The following is a 19,460-nucleotide window of genomic DNA, read 5'->3' as shown; positions in this document are numbered from 1 at the left end:
ATGTAATGGGCACCATACGCACAATGGCTTAATTTTACATTAATTTCATCCTGGTATCCTATGCTACTTGGTGCAGAAGTATAGGCAATATGGTGGATAATATGGGGGTGGTGTTTTATTGCCAATGACACGCTGCTGATTCATTAGTTCTCTGTGGTAGGCAATGCTTAATCCTCCCCCTTCGTGTGCACAACATTCGTACACAACTTTATTTTTCTTCTGCCCTGCTCACTGCCATCTTAATATTAACCCTTTCTCTGTAAACATCCATCTCTGAATCTCTTGTCTGCATTGATGATCAATCAGATATTTAGGCTACCCTGGAAAAAAATACAATTTAAGGATTAAAATAGTGTGTGTGAGAGAGGGAGTATATGTGGTGTGGAGACTGGCAGCACTTCCAAAACTCTCTCCAAAGCATTCTGAAAATAGCTCCGGGGTCTGCAGTGGCTGCCTGCCTGCAGTGGGGACCATCCGTGACAGGTGTGCCAGTTGTGACAGTTGGCTCCGCGCTTTGAGCAGAAGATGAGCAGCTGCAGAGTCTTGTCTGGCTCCGGAGGAGCAGCGGATTGTTTGGCTGCGAGGGCCAGGTGGTGGAAACCCCTGAAAGGAGAGATGCTTGGGCCTCGTCCTGTAGCCCTCCTGCCTAAAGTGTCGGAGAGAAGGTGGAATATAGGGTGAAGGTGGATATAATGCAGAAAATAACTCTTGGTGGGCCCCTCAATCCTACTTCCCTCCTGACTTCTCAGCTTGAATGGCAACTACCCCTTTATTACTGATCTAGGGCCATCCGTGAAAATGGTGCTTTATGAAGAGTGAGAGGATGTCTTGGCTCTGGAGTTCGCGGTGTAGAATATGGCATGCAGGAAGCAACAGAAGAAGGGGAGGGGAAGTGGGGGTGGGGGAGGAATTGTCACACATAATATTCATAATAATTTTATTACTTATACCCTGCCCATCTGGCTGGGTTGCCATTGGACTTGCCCAGCCTCAATGGCTGCGTTGGACTATCTGCTTTATATATATATATATATATATATATATATATATATATATATATATATATATATATGAAACATTCCTCTGTTGCTTTTTTAAAATACTGTTCTGGAGCTGGGAAGGGAAGCAGTTTCTTAGCATCACAGTTGATGCCGCCAGTCGGCACCATTCACAAGCAGCCCTTCTACTGCAGACTTGCAGAGCTTGACCCTGCAGCATAGAGGAAAGGGGCATTTGAGTTAAACAGAACAGGGGCCCCACTGTTGTTAAGCACCTTATCTAGTCACACCACCCACAGGCTCCTCTGCTCCCTGCAGTGGTCAGTCAGAGGTGCCTCTGAGAAGCCCACAAGTGGGGTTGAAGCCCCATAGCCACTGGAGTTGAGGGGTGCACGCTGCTCCTGCAGCTGGAGGTTCCACGTGGCCAAACAAGATGGTTCAGGTCCATTTCAATCCAGGAACTGCCTGGTGGCATGACACTCAGCCTTCCTGAGTATGTCTTGTCTTTCAGGGGTTAGATGTCAGCCTTTGGGCTTGCTGGGCCTGACTGCCAGGATCCCTTTAGGCATTGGGCCTGACAGGAATAGCAGTGTTGAATGAGGAAGTGCAACAAGAAATACTGCAAAAGAGAGAAGCTTCCCGTTGCACGCTGCGGCTTCATGCTATTGCCATCATTTTGGCATGCTGTGACTGTGCCACTTGCCAATGGCACATCTAGTTCAGCATCCAGTAGTGGCCAGTCAGATGACCTTATGGGGAGCCTTCAAGCTGGACCTGAGCTCATCAGCACTCTCCCCTTCAGCAACTGGTATTCAGATGCATACTGCCTCTGACAGTGAAGGCAGAGCATGGCTATTATAAACTTCTGTCTTGTTGCTTCGTACATCCTTTTTCTCTAAACTAAAAAGCCTCAAATGCTGCAGCCTTTCTTCACCTTGATCTTTTTTCTAAACCTTTTCCAGGTCTGCAATATCCTTTTTAAGGTGAGGGGACCTGGATGTACACAATATTTCAAGAGCAGTTGCAGGATAGATTTGTATAACAGCATTATGGTATTGGCAGTTTTATTTTAAATTCCTTTCCTAATGATCCCTAGCATGGAATTTGCCTCTTTCACAGCTGCTGCACACTGAGCCGACATCTTCATTTTCTCTCCCTTGGGTAGGCAACAGACAATTTTTTTTTATTTTAAAAAGACTTCCCCGAGAGGCTTAGCTGCAGACATGGCAACCCGTCCGTCTGGCACAGGGCAGGCGGAGGAAGATGAGCTGGGTGAGAAATGAAAGGCGCTGCAGTTGACTGCCTGAGCTTTTCCCTGGCAGAGAGACGGAGGCCTCTGTGGCTAGGACAACTGTGCCTCTGAAGGCCCAGGTTCCTCTGGACGCCACGCAGGCCACTGACCCAGCCCGGTAACTAGGGCTTTGTTAAAACCACAGGCACTCCAAGGGTTTCCACTGCGAGTCAGTTTTGCCAGGGAGGGAGAGATGATGCCCTGCAAACTGCACTGCAAGCAGCTGGGATAATATCTGCTGAGTAATACAGTAAACATCGGAAATGAGATCACTCCTGGGTAGAAGATAATTTTCCGATGCAAACTGAATTTTTTTCAATGCAAATTACCTTAATTTGCACCTGAAATTTTTCAACTTTATTTTTTTATTTTTTATTTTTTTAGAAAACCCCACATGGCTGCACTTAGTGTCTTCCTTCTCCTCTGGCTGCTAGGCAACATGCCTTGCTATCAATCCAACCCTGAGAGTTAACATACCCTTGACACCTGCCCTGCTTCTCTTCTCTTGCTCATTCATTGTCCGACCTGCTTGGGTCTGCATTGGCTCTGCTGTTGCCATAGGATGCCTGACTGCAGCCAGCAGTTGCGTTCCAAAATTATCAAAAGGACAGTACTGCTTATGGTTTTTGTGGCACGTTTATCGGCAATACGTTGATGGTTTTCGCCAAAATGTTGTGCATTGCCTTGGGTTGTTTTCTGATGGAGTCTGGGGGCTTCTAGTGTTCATAGTCACTATACTTCAGCTGTAAACTGCAAGCCGGATTGCCGTGGATTGACTCCTGGATAACTGCTGCATTTCTTCTATGTGGTCATTCAACTATGTTCCATGCACCCCAGTGGACTGTTGTGGCTGGGGAAGTTTAATTCACCTGAGAAGCCACTTGAATCTCAGCACATGTTCACTATAACTTTTGTGATGGGCATAATTTTTTCCACCTCTTTGTAAATGGTACTTCACTAGAGTGCCTTGGCACTATAATACAACAATGCTAATTTATTTAGAACTGCAGTAGATTAGGTGGTACATAGATCATGGGAATCTACCCAACAGTCTGTGTGGCCAGCACCAGCTCCATTTGGTGGGCCTTGTCCTGGAGAGAGTCCAGGAGTCCCGGGGGTCTTTGTTGCTCCAGTCCTTGCTGCAAGCAGTGCCGGGCAGTCTGGGCCTGATTCCCACAATGCCCTGGGAATTCTATACTGGGGGCATTGGGTAAAATTAAAATAGTAACTCGACCCAGCCTCCCCCCCCTCCCAGTGCTGCTCAAAGCAGTGGGCCTGGGTGGGTGTTATTAATGGGCCTTGTGGGGCACCTTGCCCATGAGGACTTCAACACATGCCAAAGTAGAGTGGTTAAGTGGCTGGGGCCAGCTGGCAGGGACAAAGACAAATTCTCAAGTAGGCAAAGAAGCCATGTAAGTAGTTGCCATCATCCTATTTCCTCAACAACTGAACTGTCACTTTTCAGATAAACTATTTTGAGAGAATAACTGGAGGGAATCACAATAAACACAGCAAGCAGGGGTTACTAGCTAGCTAACCTATCCTTTGCCAACCAGGTGCCCTTCAGATGTTTTGGAGTACCAAAGGTGTGCTGGCAAAGGCAGGGGGGAGTTGTAGTACGGGGCAGCTAGAGGGCACCAGGTTGGTGAAGGCATGGTGAACTGATGATTTTGGGAAGCAGGGTGAGATTCCCTCTGCATCACGCATGGGCAAAGATCACAGGGAAGTCTCCAAGGCAGACTTTCTGACTAGTTTGTAGTGTATGTCATAAAATGATTTTACAGTACAAAATGGATGTGAACACAATTTTAAAAGGGGGCAGGGAGGGAGATCCCCAGGTTGTGGTTTTGATTTTTGATAGAGCATGCCTACCTGAGCAATTTGGACTAAGGAGGGTTGTGCTGAAATTTCTTTGAAGCCAAGTTGAGTTTCAAGCCTGGTGGTCTAGACGCCTCGCCCTCTCCATTTGTGACATTCTAGAATCCAGCAGAAAATGGGTGCATGCTTTTTCTATACTTATAAATGCCTTCTGCACGGGGCAGTCTGGCCAGGGAACGTTGTTGTTGTTCATCATGGGAAAGTGTCTTGATTGCTTTTTCTCCTTGTTTATTATTGGCTTTTGCTCATCAAGTGTATCTGTGGCAGTATTGAGGTGCACTGTAGCCAAGTCATCCTGGGGTGGTTTTGCATGATGTCATATGTGGAATGTTACTTTCATCATTTCAGTAAGAGAGGCTTGAGAAAGTAGCAAATACCACACCTCACCACCTGCAATACATTTGTAGGACTTGCTACCTTCTGACCAGTATTAGAAACTGATATATAAAAGCTAGGAGCTAAATGGCACCTTAAACCGAGGTTATGGGCGCGACAACGGAGTGTCAAGGCGTGCTTTTTTATAACAAGAATTCAAAGCTGAAAATGAACAAACTGCAGCTAAAATATTATGTTCAGTTTTCACGTGGTCTACTCCTTCCCCTAAATGGGACGCGGGTGGTGCTGTGGGTTAAACCACAGAGCCTAGGGCTTGTTGATCAGAAGATCGGCGGTTCGAATCCCTGCGATTGGGGGTGATCTCCCGTTGCTCGGTCCCAACTCCTGCCCACCTAGCAGTTCGAAAGCACGTCAAAGTGCAAGTAGATAAATAGGTACCGCTCTGGCGGGAAGGTAAACGGCGTTTCCGTGCGCTGCTCTGGTTCACCAGAAGCGGCTTAGTCATGCTGGCCACATGACCCAGAAGCTGTACGCCGGTTCCCTCGGCCAATAACGCGAGATGAGCGCCGCAACCCCAGAGTCGGACACGACTGGACCTAATGGTCAGGGGTCCCTTTACCTTTACTCCTTCCCCTGCCCACCCCCAATATCCTTAAGAGGGTCTCTTCTCCAGTCTTCAGAGAGTAGCTGGAATTGGGGAGGCAGAAAAGGGTCCTCCTTTTCTTCCACTCTGCAGTTTTAATCTGAAATCTTAGGCGCATTACTGCGCCTAGGGCTCAGAAACTGCTTGCGCTAATGAAATTCCCTGCCTAGAACAATGGGAGTTTCGAACACTGGTCATTGCAGTCCAGATGTCCAGCTCCTTGGGACATCTCCTCTCCTCTTGGTTCTGCAAGTCTCCATAGTCTCTTCCTTCACATTTAATCTGACTGGTGCTGCTGGGCAAGATTGTGCATAGAGATCTGGAGTAGAAGGAGAACTCCAGCTCTTACTGTTTTTTTTTTGTCTCTGTGTTTATGTGCGGCTTGGCTTCTATTGGGAGCTGGATGTGGGAGAGCAGAGTACTGTACAGTTAAATCAAAACCAGAGCCATGGCAGTGGTAGCAGGCAGCCTCATCTGGCAGCCAGGGATCAGGAGAGCACAGCACCCGGGGAAGAGTTCAGGCAAGCTCTCTCTAGCCAGGCAAGGGAGCTCTTCCTGGGCTATAAGAGGAGCAGGAGGCAGCAGCAGCAAACAGCCCTCCCAAGTTGGAGGCAGGAGTGTTTCCACAAAGCATGTTGTTGTACCTGACTTGTGTAGCTCATCAGCAGGCTCTTCATAAGTTCAGAACACATGCTGTGCATGCAGAAGGCCTCCTTTACACCCCCCCCCCCCCGCTAGCCCTACAAGTAGGGCCAGAAGGGATTCTTGTCTAAGGAGAGATGCTGGAAAGATCCTGCCAGTCAGAGTTGCTGGCACTGTGCTAGATGGACGAATAGTTTGACTCTGTATTTAGCACCTTCATCTGCCCCGCTCAGCAAACTGGGGGAGGAGCTCTAGCATCACTTGCAGTCCCCCACCCCTTGGGGCTGCCACCTTCAGTGGTACCCCCAGATGTTTTGCTGCCCTGGTCAAACATTTCTTTCTGTCTGGAAAACTTGCTTTCAAGATGCCCACCTACCTTCCATCTCAAGAAGTACATGTTTTGCCAATGAGGCATTCCAAAGCTGTTTTCTCTTCCCGCCCCCTGCCCCCAGTTTGACATGTGGTCCAGTTTCTGCAATAGTTTTCAGGGTTTCAAAATTACTTGCAAGGAAGTCAGATTTTAGTGCAAAGGGTTCAGGCAGTTTACAGCAGAAGGGGAAGAGGCTCAGCTGGATGCGATACAGATTTTTGATGTAAATTTGGTGTGTTCCCAGCAGTGGCTTGGAGAGGGGCATGCATGATACATGTGAGACGAAAGGTGTCACCAGGGCATGTGCTTTGACCTCCTTCTCCCTCACAAAAAAAATTGGTGCCACTTTGGGTGCCCTGTGCCTGAGAGAGCTGAATTTCTTCAAAGTAGCCCCTAGATGAGGACTGGCAGGATTCCAGGGTTCCTTGAACAGCTGCCTGGCTAGAGCTGTTGCTGTTTGGGAAGTGTTCTGCCATGTCTGAAAGGGGTGGGCTTCCCCTCTCCAGCTCTGTTTTGAGAAAGCAGGTGGAGGAGGCTACTATGTTTTCCACAACTGCAGGACCGGGAGAAACCTGGAGCCTTTCCTGTAGATCCTAGAGACAGAGAATGTAGCACTTGCCTGCTTTGCATGTATTAAAGGGTGCTCCCGAAAGAGAACAGCACTCCAAATTGAGAGAGGCGTTTACTTGCTGTTTAGTGCCGACAGGGGTGGTTCATGCCAACCCCCTCAAAGGTGGGTATTCCTTGCAGTTCAGAGAAGAGGAAACACATTTTAATATGGCTTAAGTTGGGCAGACGGTACTGTATTGTCATTCTTTATTTGGTTTATTTCTACGTAAATAAGAGGAGAGGAGAGATCAAGCATTAAATAAGACCATTATTATCAGTAGTAGTCATCATAAGCCCATTCCTGAATAAGCCTTCTCTAGACCTGGACGTTCTGAATAGTTTTTGATCAGTATCAAATATCCCCATTTTAGGTTTTTGAGAGGGCAGTTGCCAAACAGATTCAGGTACTCTTGGAAAAGACAAATTTTCTGGATCCATTTCAATTTGGACTGAAGCCTGATTTTGGTACCAAAACTGCCTTAGATACCCTGTCTTAGATACTGCCTTAGATACCTTAGATATACTTTAGATATACCTTAGATATATATACCTGTGTTGGGAAAGAGACAGGTGGATTGTGACTCAGCTAGTCTTCCTTGATCGCTTGGCAACTTTCAGTATCATCAGCCATGGTATCCTTCTGAGGCGACTGTCTGAGTTGGATATTGGGGGCACTGCATTGTGGAGGTTCCACTCCTCCTTGGATGGATGGCTCCAGAAGGTGGTTCTTGGGGAGCATTGCTCAACTCCTGTGTTTTATCTAGTATGGGGTCCTGCAGGAATCATAGAGTCAGTTCTGTTTCCCGTGCTCTTTAATATCTAGATGAAACAGCTGAGTGGGTTCATACTGATTTCTGGAGTGTGTTGTTATCAGTATGCTGATGACGCAGTTCTAGCCCTCCTTTTCATCCTCTGCAGGTGAGGCAGGCAGTGTTCTGAATCAGTGCTTGGTTGCAATAATGGACTGGATGAGATCCAGTAAAACTAAAGCTTAATCCAGACAAGACTGAAATGTTGGTAGGTGGTTCCTCTGACCTGCTGAGTGGTGTTTGGCCTGTTCTAGGTAGGGATTACACTCCCTCTGAAACATCAGGTTCATAGTTTGGGTGTTCCTCCAGGACTCATTGCTGTCAATTCAATTATTAACCTACCAGTACAGGGATAACTTGACTACAACAATCTTTTCTCTGGTAACATCGAGGTTGGATTACTGCAGAGCAATTTATATGGGGCTACCTTTTAGAAACTTTGGAAGCCTCGATTAGTGCAGTGTGTGGCTGCCCAGCTGTTTACAGCTTCAAGACAAACAGATCATATAACACCAGTTCTGTTTCAGCAACATTGGTTGCCTGTATGTTTCCAAGCCCAATTCAAAGTGCTGGTTTTGACCTTTAGAGCTCAGGACCTCCAATATGAACCTACTGGGGCCTTTAGAGCTTTGTTTGTGGCCCTTCTGCAGATTCCGGCTCTGAGGGTCATGACAAGGGAAGAGGGCTTTTCAGTTGTGGCTCCCATCTATGCAATGTGCTCCCCAGCGAGGCCCGCCTGATGCCTTCATTGACTGATGCCAGGAGAAAGCCTATGTTTTCTCCCAGGCTTTTGACAGATGGAAGAAGACACTTGTCGTTAGTGTGCTGCCAAAGCTTCCTGCAGCTCTTAAGGGGGTTACTTTTTGTTTTAGTTCCATTCTATAGTATATTTATTTGTGCTTTTAACAGTGTTGTAAGTTACTTGGAGACCTTCAGGTAACAAGCAAATAGCAAATCTGATTAATAATAGTGCTAATACTACTACTGCTACTAGCCTGTGGAAAAATAAAGATTTCAAAATCTGTCTAAGAGTGGAGAGGTAGTTCTGGTACTGTTATTTCTATTTTAAAGACAAACTTCAGCATGAACAATAAAAAACCCATCCTTCACAGTAAAAAGGGGGGGTCATTATTTTTTCCTCTCATCTGCTTTTTCAATCAATTAACATAGGTTTGGTTATTTCATTTTTTCCTTCTTCATGCACAGAACACACTCACTTTTTCACAGACACAATTCGTACCACACAGAGAGCCCATGCAGATGATCAATTTACGTTGAGTCATAACAATAAAGGTCAATAAATTTGGAGTAAATTATTAGGGTTGCCAGCTTTTCTGTCTCAGCAGACATTAACCAGTAATAATGTACCTTTTGATTCTTTAGACTAAAATGCTAATAAAGGCACAGTGGGCAGACTGGGCCTTTTTTTTGGTCATGTGGTATTGTGGTAACTGTCGTGGGTACAAACTCTCTGTGGAAACAACCAGTTCTCCAGATAAAGGCAGAAAATGGCACTTCCAGCAATTTGATCCAAGCTGTTGCCCCCCAAAGACCTGAGAAGGCCCAGCACCCTCCATGAGCAGTATGCAAAGCTATAGACATGAAATGCACTGCTCTCCATACTGTTTCTGATTGGCACTTCTGCTGGTCCTGCTTCTACATCTGAGGACACACGTTTGGCCTAGAATCTTCAAAGAAAATTATATGTTAAGCCCGGGTTTTGATGTGGCAGTGCAGCACTGCATAATCACAAAGTTGCCACTAAGTGCAAGGCGGGGGGGGGGGGGAGCAAACCCGTTTGGCCATCTTTCCCTTTCTCCCTGCTGTCTCCCATGATAGGATTTGCAGAAGAAGAAATTATAGGCAGTTCTTGGTAAGAGCTAAGTTTGTTGCTGAGTTGCCTTTAGGCCTCTCGCAGGCCTGTCAGTTTCCAAACTGGGGCAGGAGAATGTGGACAGCTGCATTTCTTCCATGCAACACTGAAATATTTTTTCCCCATTCATGACCCGGCAGAAACAGCTGGGCCTCTGCTGTTGGTCATTGGACCTGGCAGCCACCTGGCGGCATCTTTGCCTCTCCAGCACAGGGGACAGGAGACTGTTGAGACAGCACTAGATGGTAACTATGGTTAAGGTAAACCAGGTTCCCACCAGGGTTTGCTAAGCAGCTGAGGCCTCTTTTAAGTTCAGCTTCAACAATCAGTCATTTAAAAATGGCCTTCTTTAACAGTTTCCTTCTCAAAGGGAGCCAACAGTCCTCTGCCAGAGATGGCTGCTCACATTTGTGAACGATGCTGAAAATGTACAAGGAGATGACGGTTGGTCTTTTCACAGGAGCCCTCTGGATTCAAGATTGGCTGTTTGTTGTGTCCTGTTGTGGGGCTGGGGTAGCTCAGGCAGTGAATGCAGAGCAGTCACCTGTTTGCTCAACTCTCCCCCCCCCCTTCTCTGTTCCAGAGCTCCTACCCCATCTGGGAAGATTTCAACTCCAAGGCAACTAAACTCCACTCCCAACTGCGGTGAGTTTCTCAACAGAGCTGGCACAGCAACAACACAGCTGCCATTTGACCCCCAGCCTGGTCTTCTTGCCATGTGTCATGAAAAGAGAATCTTGATTTCTTTTATGCTCTCAGCTACCTCTCCCCACACCCTCTTTTCTTTAGAAAACAAACGATGTGTCCCCAGGTGGTTCAGGTTCTTTTGAAACCCCACAGGCAGTAGCGCTGTATGTAGTGAGAGCCCCTAGACCAAGCTTCACCAACCAGCTGCCCTCCAGCTGCTTTGGACTACAACTCCCACCAGACACAAAATCACCTAGTCATGCTAGCTATACCTGATGGGAGTTGTGGTCCAAAACAGCTGGAGGGTGCCAGGTGATGGGGTAGATTTTGCATGGCAGATTATGGTTTCATCACACGCTCTTGGCCAAACAGCAGTGCAAACTGGGCAAATATTCCCAAGTGGTATATATTTTCCAGCTGGCAGCTGCTCTAAGAGTTGAACGACATTGGCTGGAGGAATGAGAGCTGATGGGTGGGTTTTTTTTAGATTATTGTAATCTGCTGCACCTCATGAGAAGAGAAGACTCCCTAGAAAAGACCCTGATGTTGAGAAAGATGGAGGGCACAAGGAGAAGGGGCGACAGAGGATGAGATGGTTGGACAGTGTTCTCGAAGCGACTGGCATGAGTTTGGCCAAACTGCGGGAGGCAGTGGAGGATAGGGGTGTCTGGCGTGCTCTGGTCCATGGGGTCACGAAGAGTTGGACACGACTGAACGACTGAACAACAACAATCTGCTGCAAGCTACCTTGGAGATCATTGGATCCAAAAGCTGGGTGGAGGTCTTCTCTCAGACGAAATGCAGTCTAAGTCTGTTATGTATTGGTTTAATATGTACAGGTGATACTCAAAAAATTAGAATATCATGGAAAAGTTCATTTATTTCAGGAATTCAACTTAAAAGGTGAAACTAACATATGAGATAGACTCATGACATGGACAGTGAGAGATGTCAAGCCTTTATTTGTCATAATTGTGATTATTGTGGCGTACAGCTGATGAAAACTCCAAATTCACAATCTCAGAAAATTAGAATATTGTGAAAAGGTGCAGTAGCTACTCAAGCCATAACACCTGCAAAGGGTTCCGGAGCCTTTAAATGGTCTCCCAGTCTGGGTCAGTAGGAATCAATCATGGGGCAGGCTGCTGACCTGACAGCTGTGCAGAAAACCGTCATTGAAACCCTCCATAAGGAGGGAAAGCCTCAAAAGGTAATTGCGGAAGAAGTTGGATGTTCCCAAAGTGCTGTATCAAAGCACATTAATGGAACGTTATGCGGAAGGGGAAAATGTGGAAGAAAAAGGTGCACAAGCAGCAGGGATGACCGCAGCCTGGAGAGGATTGTCAGGATAGGACCATTCAAATGTGTTGGGGACTTTCACAAGGCGTGAACTGAGGCTGGAGTTAGTGCATGCAGAGCCACCACACACAGACGGATCCTGGAGATGGGCTTCAGATGTTGTATTCCTCTTGTCAAGCCACTCCTGAACAAGAAACAACGTCAGAAGTGTCTTACCAGGGCTACAGAAAAAAAGAACTGGTCTGTTGCTCAGTGGTCTCAAGTCCTCTTTACTGATGAGAGCAACTTTTGCATCTCATTTGGAAACTAAGGACCCAGAGTCTGGAGGAAGAATGGGGAGGCACACAATGCCAGATGCTTGAAGTCCAGTGTGAAGTTTCCACAGTCTGTCTTGATTTGGGGAGCCATGTCATCTGCTGGTGTTGGTCCACTGTGCTTTATTAAGTCCAGGGTCAACGCAGCCGTCTACCAGGAGATTTTGGAGCATTTCATGCTTCCTTCCGCAGGTGAGCTTTATGGGGATGCTGACTTCATTTTCCAGCAGGATTTGGCACCCGCCCACACTGCCAAAAGTACCAAAACCTGGTTCAATGCCCATGGGATTGCTGTGCTTGCTCGGCCAGCAAACTCGCCTGACCTGAACCCCATAGAGAATCTGTGGGGCATTGTCAAGAGAAAGATGAGAGATATGAGACCGAGCAATACAGAATTGCTGAAGGCCGCTATTGAAGCATCCTGGTCTTCCATAACACCTCAGCAGTGCCACAGCCTGATAGCATCCATGCCACGCCGCATTGCGGCAGTAATTGATGCAAAAGGGGTCCAAACAAAGCATTGAGTACATATGCATGCTTCTACTTTTCAGAGGTCCACTATTGTTCTATTTGCAATCATTGTTTTGATGATTTCATTTAATATTCTAATTTTCTGAGATTGTGAATTTGGGGTTTTCATCAGCTGTACGCCACAATCAACACAATTATGACAAATAAAGGCTTGACATCTCTCGCTGTGCAGGTCATGAGTCTATCTCATGTTAGTTTCACCTTTTAAGTTGAATTCCTGAAATAAATGAACTTTTCCACGATATTCAAATTTTTTGAGTATCACCTGTATACATGAGTTTCACTGCTAGTTCTGTAACTACCTTTCCCGCTCCAGGGTGATTCAAACGGGTGTGGTGACAGTTGCTATTGGTTAACTTGTTGGCACAATTTGGATCCTTACTCTGATTGGGTCCCGCCAAAATCTAAATGTATCCTTTCCCCAACTCCTGTTTCTGAGAGTATAAAAGGAGCTCGCCCTTTCCCTCCAGTCAGTCAAGTTCCTACTGCAATAAAGGAGATTGTTCTTGTTAGACTTGACTCCTAGCATATCCTTGCTAGCATGCTGAATCACTACCCAGAACTGATTATACGAAGAGCTGAAATCATATAGACACTGCACTCGCGACATAACAAAGTCTATTTTTTAAAAACTGCCCTGCCTCATTTCGGGGGGGGGAAACCTGTGCAGATCTGTCAGTTTTTCTGAGTGTGTCCTAGGGCTCAATCCACTTACAGTGAAATGGGCCCAGGAAATTCTGCTGGCACCCCTGGAGGCTGTGACTACCACATAATGAGCTGGGGATGCCTTGGTTTGATGCAAAAATAAAATAACATTGCTTTAAGTTAAGAAGTTTTAGAAGCAATGGGGAAGGCAGAATCCTAGTAGCACTGCTGCCACCCATATGGCTGCTCAGAAACAGCATAGTTGACCCCTGAGTTCCTTTCACCTGCCATTTCTTACCTGGATGTCCTTCTCCACAAGAAGGTACCATTTCTTAGCATGATCTGGTGTGCATGTTCTGATCCTCCTTTCCATCCCCTTCCAGCCATCACAGAAAAGCATGTGCCAAAACCACAGCCTCCCCCATGTCAGCCGCTTTCTCTCAGACAAGTGTGCCTGCTCTTTTCTCTGGAATTGCCATTCTTCCTTCTCTCCCTTTTGATAGATCATCACTGTGATCTTCTTGTTAGTTCTTTGTATCCTAGGGGTTTTTATTTTCTCTCAAGATTTTTCAGACCTTGTGGCTCTTTTTCTTTTTGTTACAAAACAAAATTGAAGTACCAGCCCATCTACAGGCAGAGTGCTATTGAGTCTTTGAATGGCTCCTTTGCCTTTTTAATTAAACATTTCCTGTTTGCAGGTTTAACTCATAGCTTTCTGATTAGCACTGGTTCAAGATTGGTGGTGCGTAGCTTTTAATATCCTCCTGAGTAGCCTTTCTTAATTGCCTTAATATTAGTTGCGGTTCCCATGGGGAGGGGAAAGCTCTAATTATCATTTTTCTTTTTTTCTTTTTAAAAAAATCATTTTTAAAAATAGCAGAATACATTTTTGGCTATAAAAAAATTGAGGAGCAGGGACTACAACACACTTACACAAGGAAATCTGTAATCTAAGCCCCCACCCCATGGGAACAGAAACTGACCCTAGGCCGGCAATTAACCAAGTCCATTCAAGGGGCAATTAATAGGCTGTTCATAATTGACGCCAGGTAACATAAAATGGGATCATTCTATAAGGAGTAAACTTTTAATTAAAGCTTCTGAAAACCTTTCATGAACAGGATTTTCTTGTGAGTAAATGTTATAGAAGGATCTTGAGAATAATAGATAATATAATGCTATTTTAAGGATTTGTGTGGAACCTCTATTTTTATTTTTTTTAGTTAATTGAACAAAGTGAGTGCCTCAGCAGCACTAAAGGGTTCAAGTGAAGAATATAGCATTTTCCTGGAATTCTCTAGGGAAAAGCACCTTTCTAAACACTACTTTGTGGCCCAACCCAGTATTTGAGTAGAGCCTGCCTCAGTTTTGCATATTTGACTATATCCAGCTATTCTGCTAATAGCATCTGTGGCAGTTGTTTTTTATAACAGTTACCTTGGGCATAATTTTTTCCCAATGCTTTATTTTACACACACACACACACACACACTATTATATTTTATGAGTGTGCTAGTAGCAATGAGTGTATGCCAATTGTAAGTACAATATCAGGCAACCTTGGCAGTTTCAAAGTTTTTAATCTTGTTTAGTAATCAAATGTAAAATAAACATGATAAATTAGAATATTATGTAGGGCATCAGGAAAAAAAAATCCTGTGCAAGTCACTCTGATCTACCCAGTTCAAAAATTTATGGAAAACACTGTTTTCTTATGCTAGTCTTATTTCATACCTGAGTTTCTTTACATTTTACTGGAGGAAGGATAGAGTGTAGTCTGGTGTTATCCTGGAATTAAAAAAACTAAATACCAGGGACTGTACCACTGTTCCCTCCACTTGCAACACCCCCTTTAGACCAGGGTGGGGAACCATTTTGCCTCTGCAGGCCATATCCTTATCAGGATCTGCCTTGTGGTCCAAAATTGGCAGGTGGGCAAGTCCATCCACCTGCCAATCAAGTGATGTCACAAATGGCATCACGCTTCAAAGCCTGGACATTAAATTGCCTCTCAGGCAGCTGTATGCTGCTAAAAAGAAGGTTTTCCCCTTCCTTTTAGTACCACGTTGCTGCCTGCGAGGTACTTTGAAGTCCAAACTTCAAGACTCCAAAGCCCAGCAAAATGGAGCAGGGAGCTCTCATGAACCCAGATCAAGCTAGATTGATCCCCCTTTGGGTGGAGAGGTCAGGGGCAGTTTGGCACATCTGTGTGTGCCTGTTCCCAGAAGGAATGGCCAAATGGAGCTCTTTGTAAGCCACCCTCCATTGCTCCTTTCAGCTGCAGACAGGGCTATCACCTTTGGTCCACCCCACCCCACAAAAGTCCTCCCTTTCTCAGGAGGCTGTTCCTCAGCTGCGCACCCTTTCTCCTCTGCCTCATCTCCTCCTTCAGTCCCTTTCCCTCCTCCTTTGCTTCAGCTTAAACCTCCTGCCCTCCAGTTTCCACCTTCCTCTCCTCCTAATTGTCATCACGCTGTAGTTTGCAGGGCTAGTGCCATCTGTCAGTGGCCTTGTGAATTACACCATGATGACAGTCTTGTATGTGTTTTGCAGAGAAAGGGGAATTCAGGGGTTGGTGTGTGAAATTAATTACAGTGCTGATGCAATCAGCTAAGAGCTGGTGGGTTTCAGTAATGAGTGGAAAGATGTCATCTGGATGCCATGCTAGGTGTCTCTGCATCCTATTCTTGTACCTTTGGCCCTTATGTACAGTGGTACCTCGAGTTACAGGTGCTTCAGGTTACAGACTCCGCTAACCCAAAAGTAGTACCTCAGGTTAAGAACTTTGCTTCAGGACAGAAATCGTGCGGCGGCGGCAGCGGGAGGCCCCATTAGCTAAAGTGGTACCTTGGGTTAAGAACAGTTTCAGGTTAAGAACGGACCTCCAGAACGAATTAAGTTCTTAACCCGAGGTACCTCTGTACTTACATGGAGGATTTTACATTAATTTCTATTGAATTTCATGTTGTTGGTTTCAGCCCAGCTTTCCAGCCTTTTAACCCTTGATTCTGTCTTCTGTAGTGTTAGCTACCCCTCAGTTTTGCATTATCTGCAGTTTTGATAAGCACTCTCTATGTTCTCCTCCAGGTCTTTTATAAAACAGCAGAGGGCCTAGGACAGAGCCCTGGGGCACCCTGTGAGACCTCCCTTCCATGTTGATGCAGAGCCCTTGTGAGCACTTCTTGGGTATCTATCCTGGGTAATAATGAGCTAGGGGAACATTGTGTCACCCCTTTGCAACAGAGAGAGTATCGGTTGCTTTGCTGAGGTGGCACAAGGAACTGAAGGATTCTTTGGTTAATAATAATAATAATAATAATAATAATAATAATAATAATACAATCAATAGAGCCAGTGTGGTGTAGTGGTTAAGAGCGGCAGACTCGCAATCTGGGGAACCGGGTTCGTGTCTCCGCTCCTGTACATGCAGCTGCTGGGTGACCTTGGGCTAGTCACACTTCTTTGAAGTCTCTCAGCCCCACTCACCTCACAGAGTGTTTGTTGTGGGGGGGAGGAAGGGAAAGGAGAATGTTAGCCGCTTTGAGACTCCTTCGGGCAGTGAAAAGCGGGATATCAAATCCAAACTCTTCCACCTCCTCCTCCTCCTCTTCTTCTTCTTCTTCTTCTTCTTCTTCTTCTTCTTCTTCTTCTTCTTCTTCTTCTACAGTCGTAGCTCGTGTTACGTTCGCTGTGGGTTGTGAACGGCACGGGTTACGAATGCTCCGAACCCGGAAGTACCAGAACAGGTTACTTCCAGGTTTGGCGGTTTGTGCATGCGCAGACGCGTCAAATGACATCATGCGCAGAAGCACCGAATCGCGACCCGCGCGTGCGCAGAAGCAGCACTGCAGGTTGCGGACTGCTCATGATGCGAACAGGGCTCCAGAACGGATCCCGTTTGCATCCAGAGGTACCACTGTAAACCGTCTCCAGGATTGCCACCTCTTACTCTGATATGCTATAATATTGAAGTAAAAAACGAGGACATTTTCGGGAGCAAGACAATCCAGTGAAAATAAGAAAATGTACCATGCCAAGGAGACATGTTGTCTTGCTCAGAAGCCTTGGGGATATTTTCACAGGCTCACCTTCCGTGATGGTTCCAGTGCTTCCAGGTACTTGCCACCTGGTCCAGCCATTAATCTGGAAACACAGGCCCCTAAAGGAATGTGTATATTTTGAGAAAGGCATAAGTTCTCCAGAAACTAAAGAGTACATTATATAAGGCATGCCAGAATCAGATATTTGCCCTTAGCCCTAGCAAGGTAAATGGGAGCGAGATCTACAGATAAATATTTCTTTTAGACAGCTGGAAATGCATATGGAACTCTGCAACTCAAATGAATATGAGCACAAGCCTTAAGAAGTTTTACAAGTAATTGTGCAGATGATGTTTCTCTCCACAGAGACTGAGGGTGCTTCCGGACAGCAGCTCTTAAGCTGCAAACAAGTCCTGCATATTCAATTTTTCTTTGTGCACTTTTGGCTCACTACCTTCCACGCAATCCCATTTTTTTCTGTCTTAATAGTCACTGATATTCTGTTGCTTGACATCCACACTAGTGGATGGATCTTGCCTTAAAATAAAGGAATTTTAGGAACGATGATACAGAAGACATGACAGGCCATAAACTCCCACTACATCCGTTAGTCGTTCATACAGAAATAATACTCTCTAAGGAAGATCAGGAAATGGTTATTTATCTTTTAATGGCTGCCGGAATATGTATTTCATGTATTACAGGAAATAGGAGGTTTCAATGGCTGTGAAAATATCTGGGATTTTAGTATGATGAAGCTTACTAATTTTACTCAGACAAGAAGTAGAGTAAATTGGAAAGTTACTCAGTTGAGAGATTTTTTGGAATTGGAAAGTATAGGAACACATATAACCCCAATGAGTTATTATGCACAATTTAACAGCACAAAAGTTGTTAATTAATGAAAGCTTATTAATTCAGTCTGTAAATGCTTTGTATTGATGACACAATATGGACAAAGCTTCCTTTTGTGCTGGGGGGGGCAAGCAAGCAAGCAAGGGGTGCTAATGGACTTTCTCCATTGCCCTTTCCCCAATAAAAATCCCTGCCTTCCCCCAAACCATTAGTCCCAGCCAGCATGGCTAGTGGCCAGGGATGATAAGTTGTAGTCCCAACGATATCTACAGGGCACCACTTAAGCTACTTGTGACTTACGGAGTCACATGATCAGGGTATGGGCTAAGGCCCCCCCCCTCCTTTTGTCCCACTACTCCAGCTGAAGTTGGAGCCCTGGTCCCTGTTGGAGTGAAATAAAAATTCATATATGAGCATCATAGTGCCTAGTGTGGCTTTGATTCATTACCAGCTCCTTCCAGCAGCTAAGAAGGCAAGTCCTGGCTCTCCTAAATTCCAGGTAAATGTGCCAAAATTGTGATATGACCAGCTCTGAAGTCTCTCTTTGAGCCATGTTGCTGCTTCCCGTGCAGCAACACAGAAGCAAAGGGGCTGGTTTTGAGAGCGGCAAGGCAGTTGCAGCATCCAGAGGGAAGCTGCAGAGCCCCCTCCCCACATATCACGGCCCCAGGATCCCGATGCAGTTGAGATCCCAAGAGGTTGAAACTTGCCTCGACTGCCTTGCCTGTGAGCAGCTTCCAATCAAAGCTGAGTAAGAAGGTTTCCTCCCCGGAGTTCCTAAAAGGAGCCCTGCTCTCTCTCTCCCCCCCCCCCCCTCTGCAGCCTTGTTCCCAGGGTCACTACCTTGCTTTGCTTTTCCCCCAAGAGTTTTTGGAATCCTCCCCCTTTCTGCTTGCCAGCCTCCTCCTCTGGCATATCAAAGGCTTCTATGAAGGAGCCCTTTCAGCCCGTCCACCCTCGCTTTGCCGTCGCCGGATATGCCTTGTGCGGCTGCCCTATTAATAGCCCCCCCTGGCTTCGCTGGTGTTTCTCAGCCCTCCGTGGAGCTGAAAGAGCCTCTTGTGTTCTGCTCAGCATCTCCTCAGCTGTTTGCGCGCTGTGTTCCCCTTCCACTCTCCCAAAGCGGCCTTTTGTGTTCCTTTCCTATCTGGAGAGAGTGCTCTCTATTTCCTCCGCGTTCTCCGCACACAGAGTAACTCCAGAGCTAGTTTGGGGAGGGAGAGATTAAAGCTCTGGGTTCTGCCTAACAGGAGTGTTGGCCAACCCATAAGTAGAAGGGGAGGTTGGACAAGCTTGGCGCTTAAGGTCTCCCTTTGGGAAGAGCCTCCTCTGTTTTGATTGATTGATTGATTGATTGGATTTATATCCCTCCCTTCCTCTGCAAGAAACCCAGGGCAGCAAACACATGTATCATTTAAAATAAAGAAACAAAAAAAAGGAAACATTTTAAATTGGTTTAAAACATTGTAAAAACAACTACAATTAAAAACATCTAAAATCAGTTGCAATTATTTTTTTTTAAAAAAAAAAACATTCTAGAAGCAGCTAGAAACATTATTCCATACAATGATCTTAGAGTTACTTGAAACAGTATTTTGCCAGCTACTCCACAGCCAGGGAACCACCACTAAAAAGACCCT

The 19,460-nt window shown here is 45.8% G+C and overlaps 1 protein-coding gene across 6 annotated transcripts in view; it reads left to right on the top strand.

Annotated features, from left to right (window-relative positions):
• Positions 1 to 19,460, top strand: part of MTSS2 (MTSS I-BAR domain containing 2) — a 58,495-nt gene that overhangs the window by 8,843 nt on the left and 30,192 nt on the right. For 5 of the 6 annotated variants that reach the window (XM_033157328.1, XM_033157326.1, XM_033157329.1 and 2 more), the window contains exon 2: positions 10,033 to 10,094. The exons of the other annotated variant lie outside the window; for it this stretch is intronic. In XM_033157328.1, the coding sequence (XP_033013219.1) occupies positions 10,033 to 10,094 (62 nt within the window). The remainder of the gene's footprint in view (positions 1 to 10,032; positions 10,095 to 19,460) is intronic. 6 annotated transcript variants of the gene reach the window in all.

The sequence above is a fragment of the Lacerta agilis genome, chromosome 8 (genome assembly GCF_009819535.1).
Source record: "Lacerta agilis isolate rLacAgi1 chromosome 8, rLacAgi1.pri, whole genome shotgun sequence".
NCBI lineage: Eukaryota > Metazoa > Chordata > Lepidosauria > Squamata > Lacertidae > Lacerta > Lacerta agilis.
The sequence above is the reverse complement of the archived record's forward strand: the minus strand, read 5'-3'. Positions and strand labels throughout refer to the sequence as shown.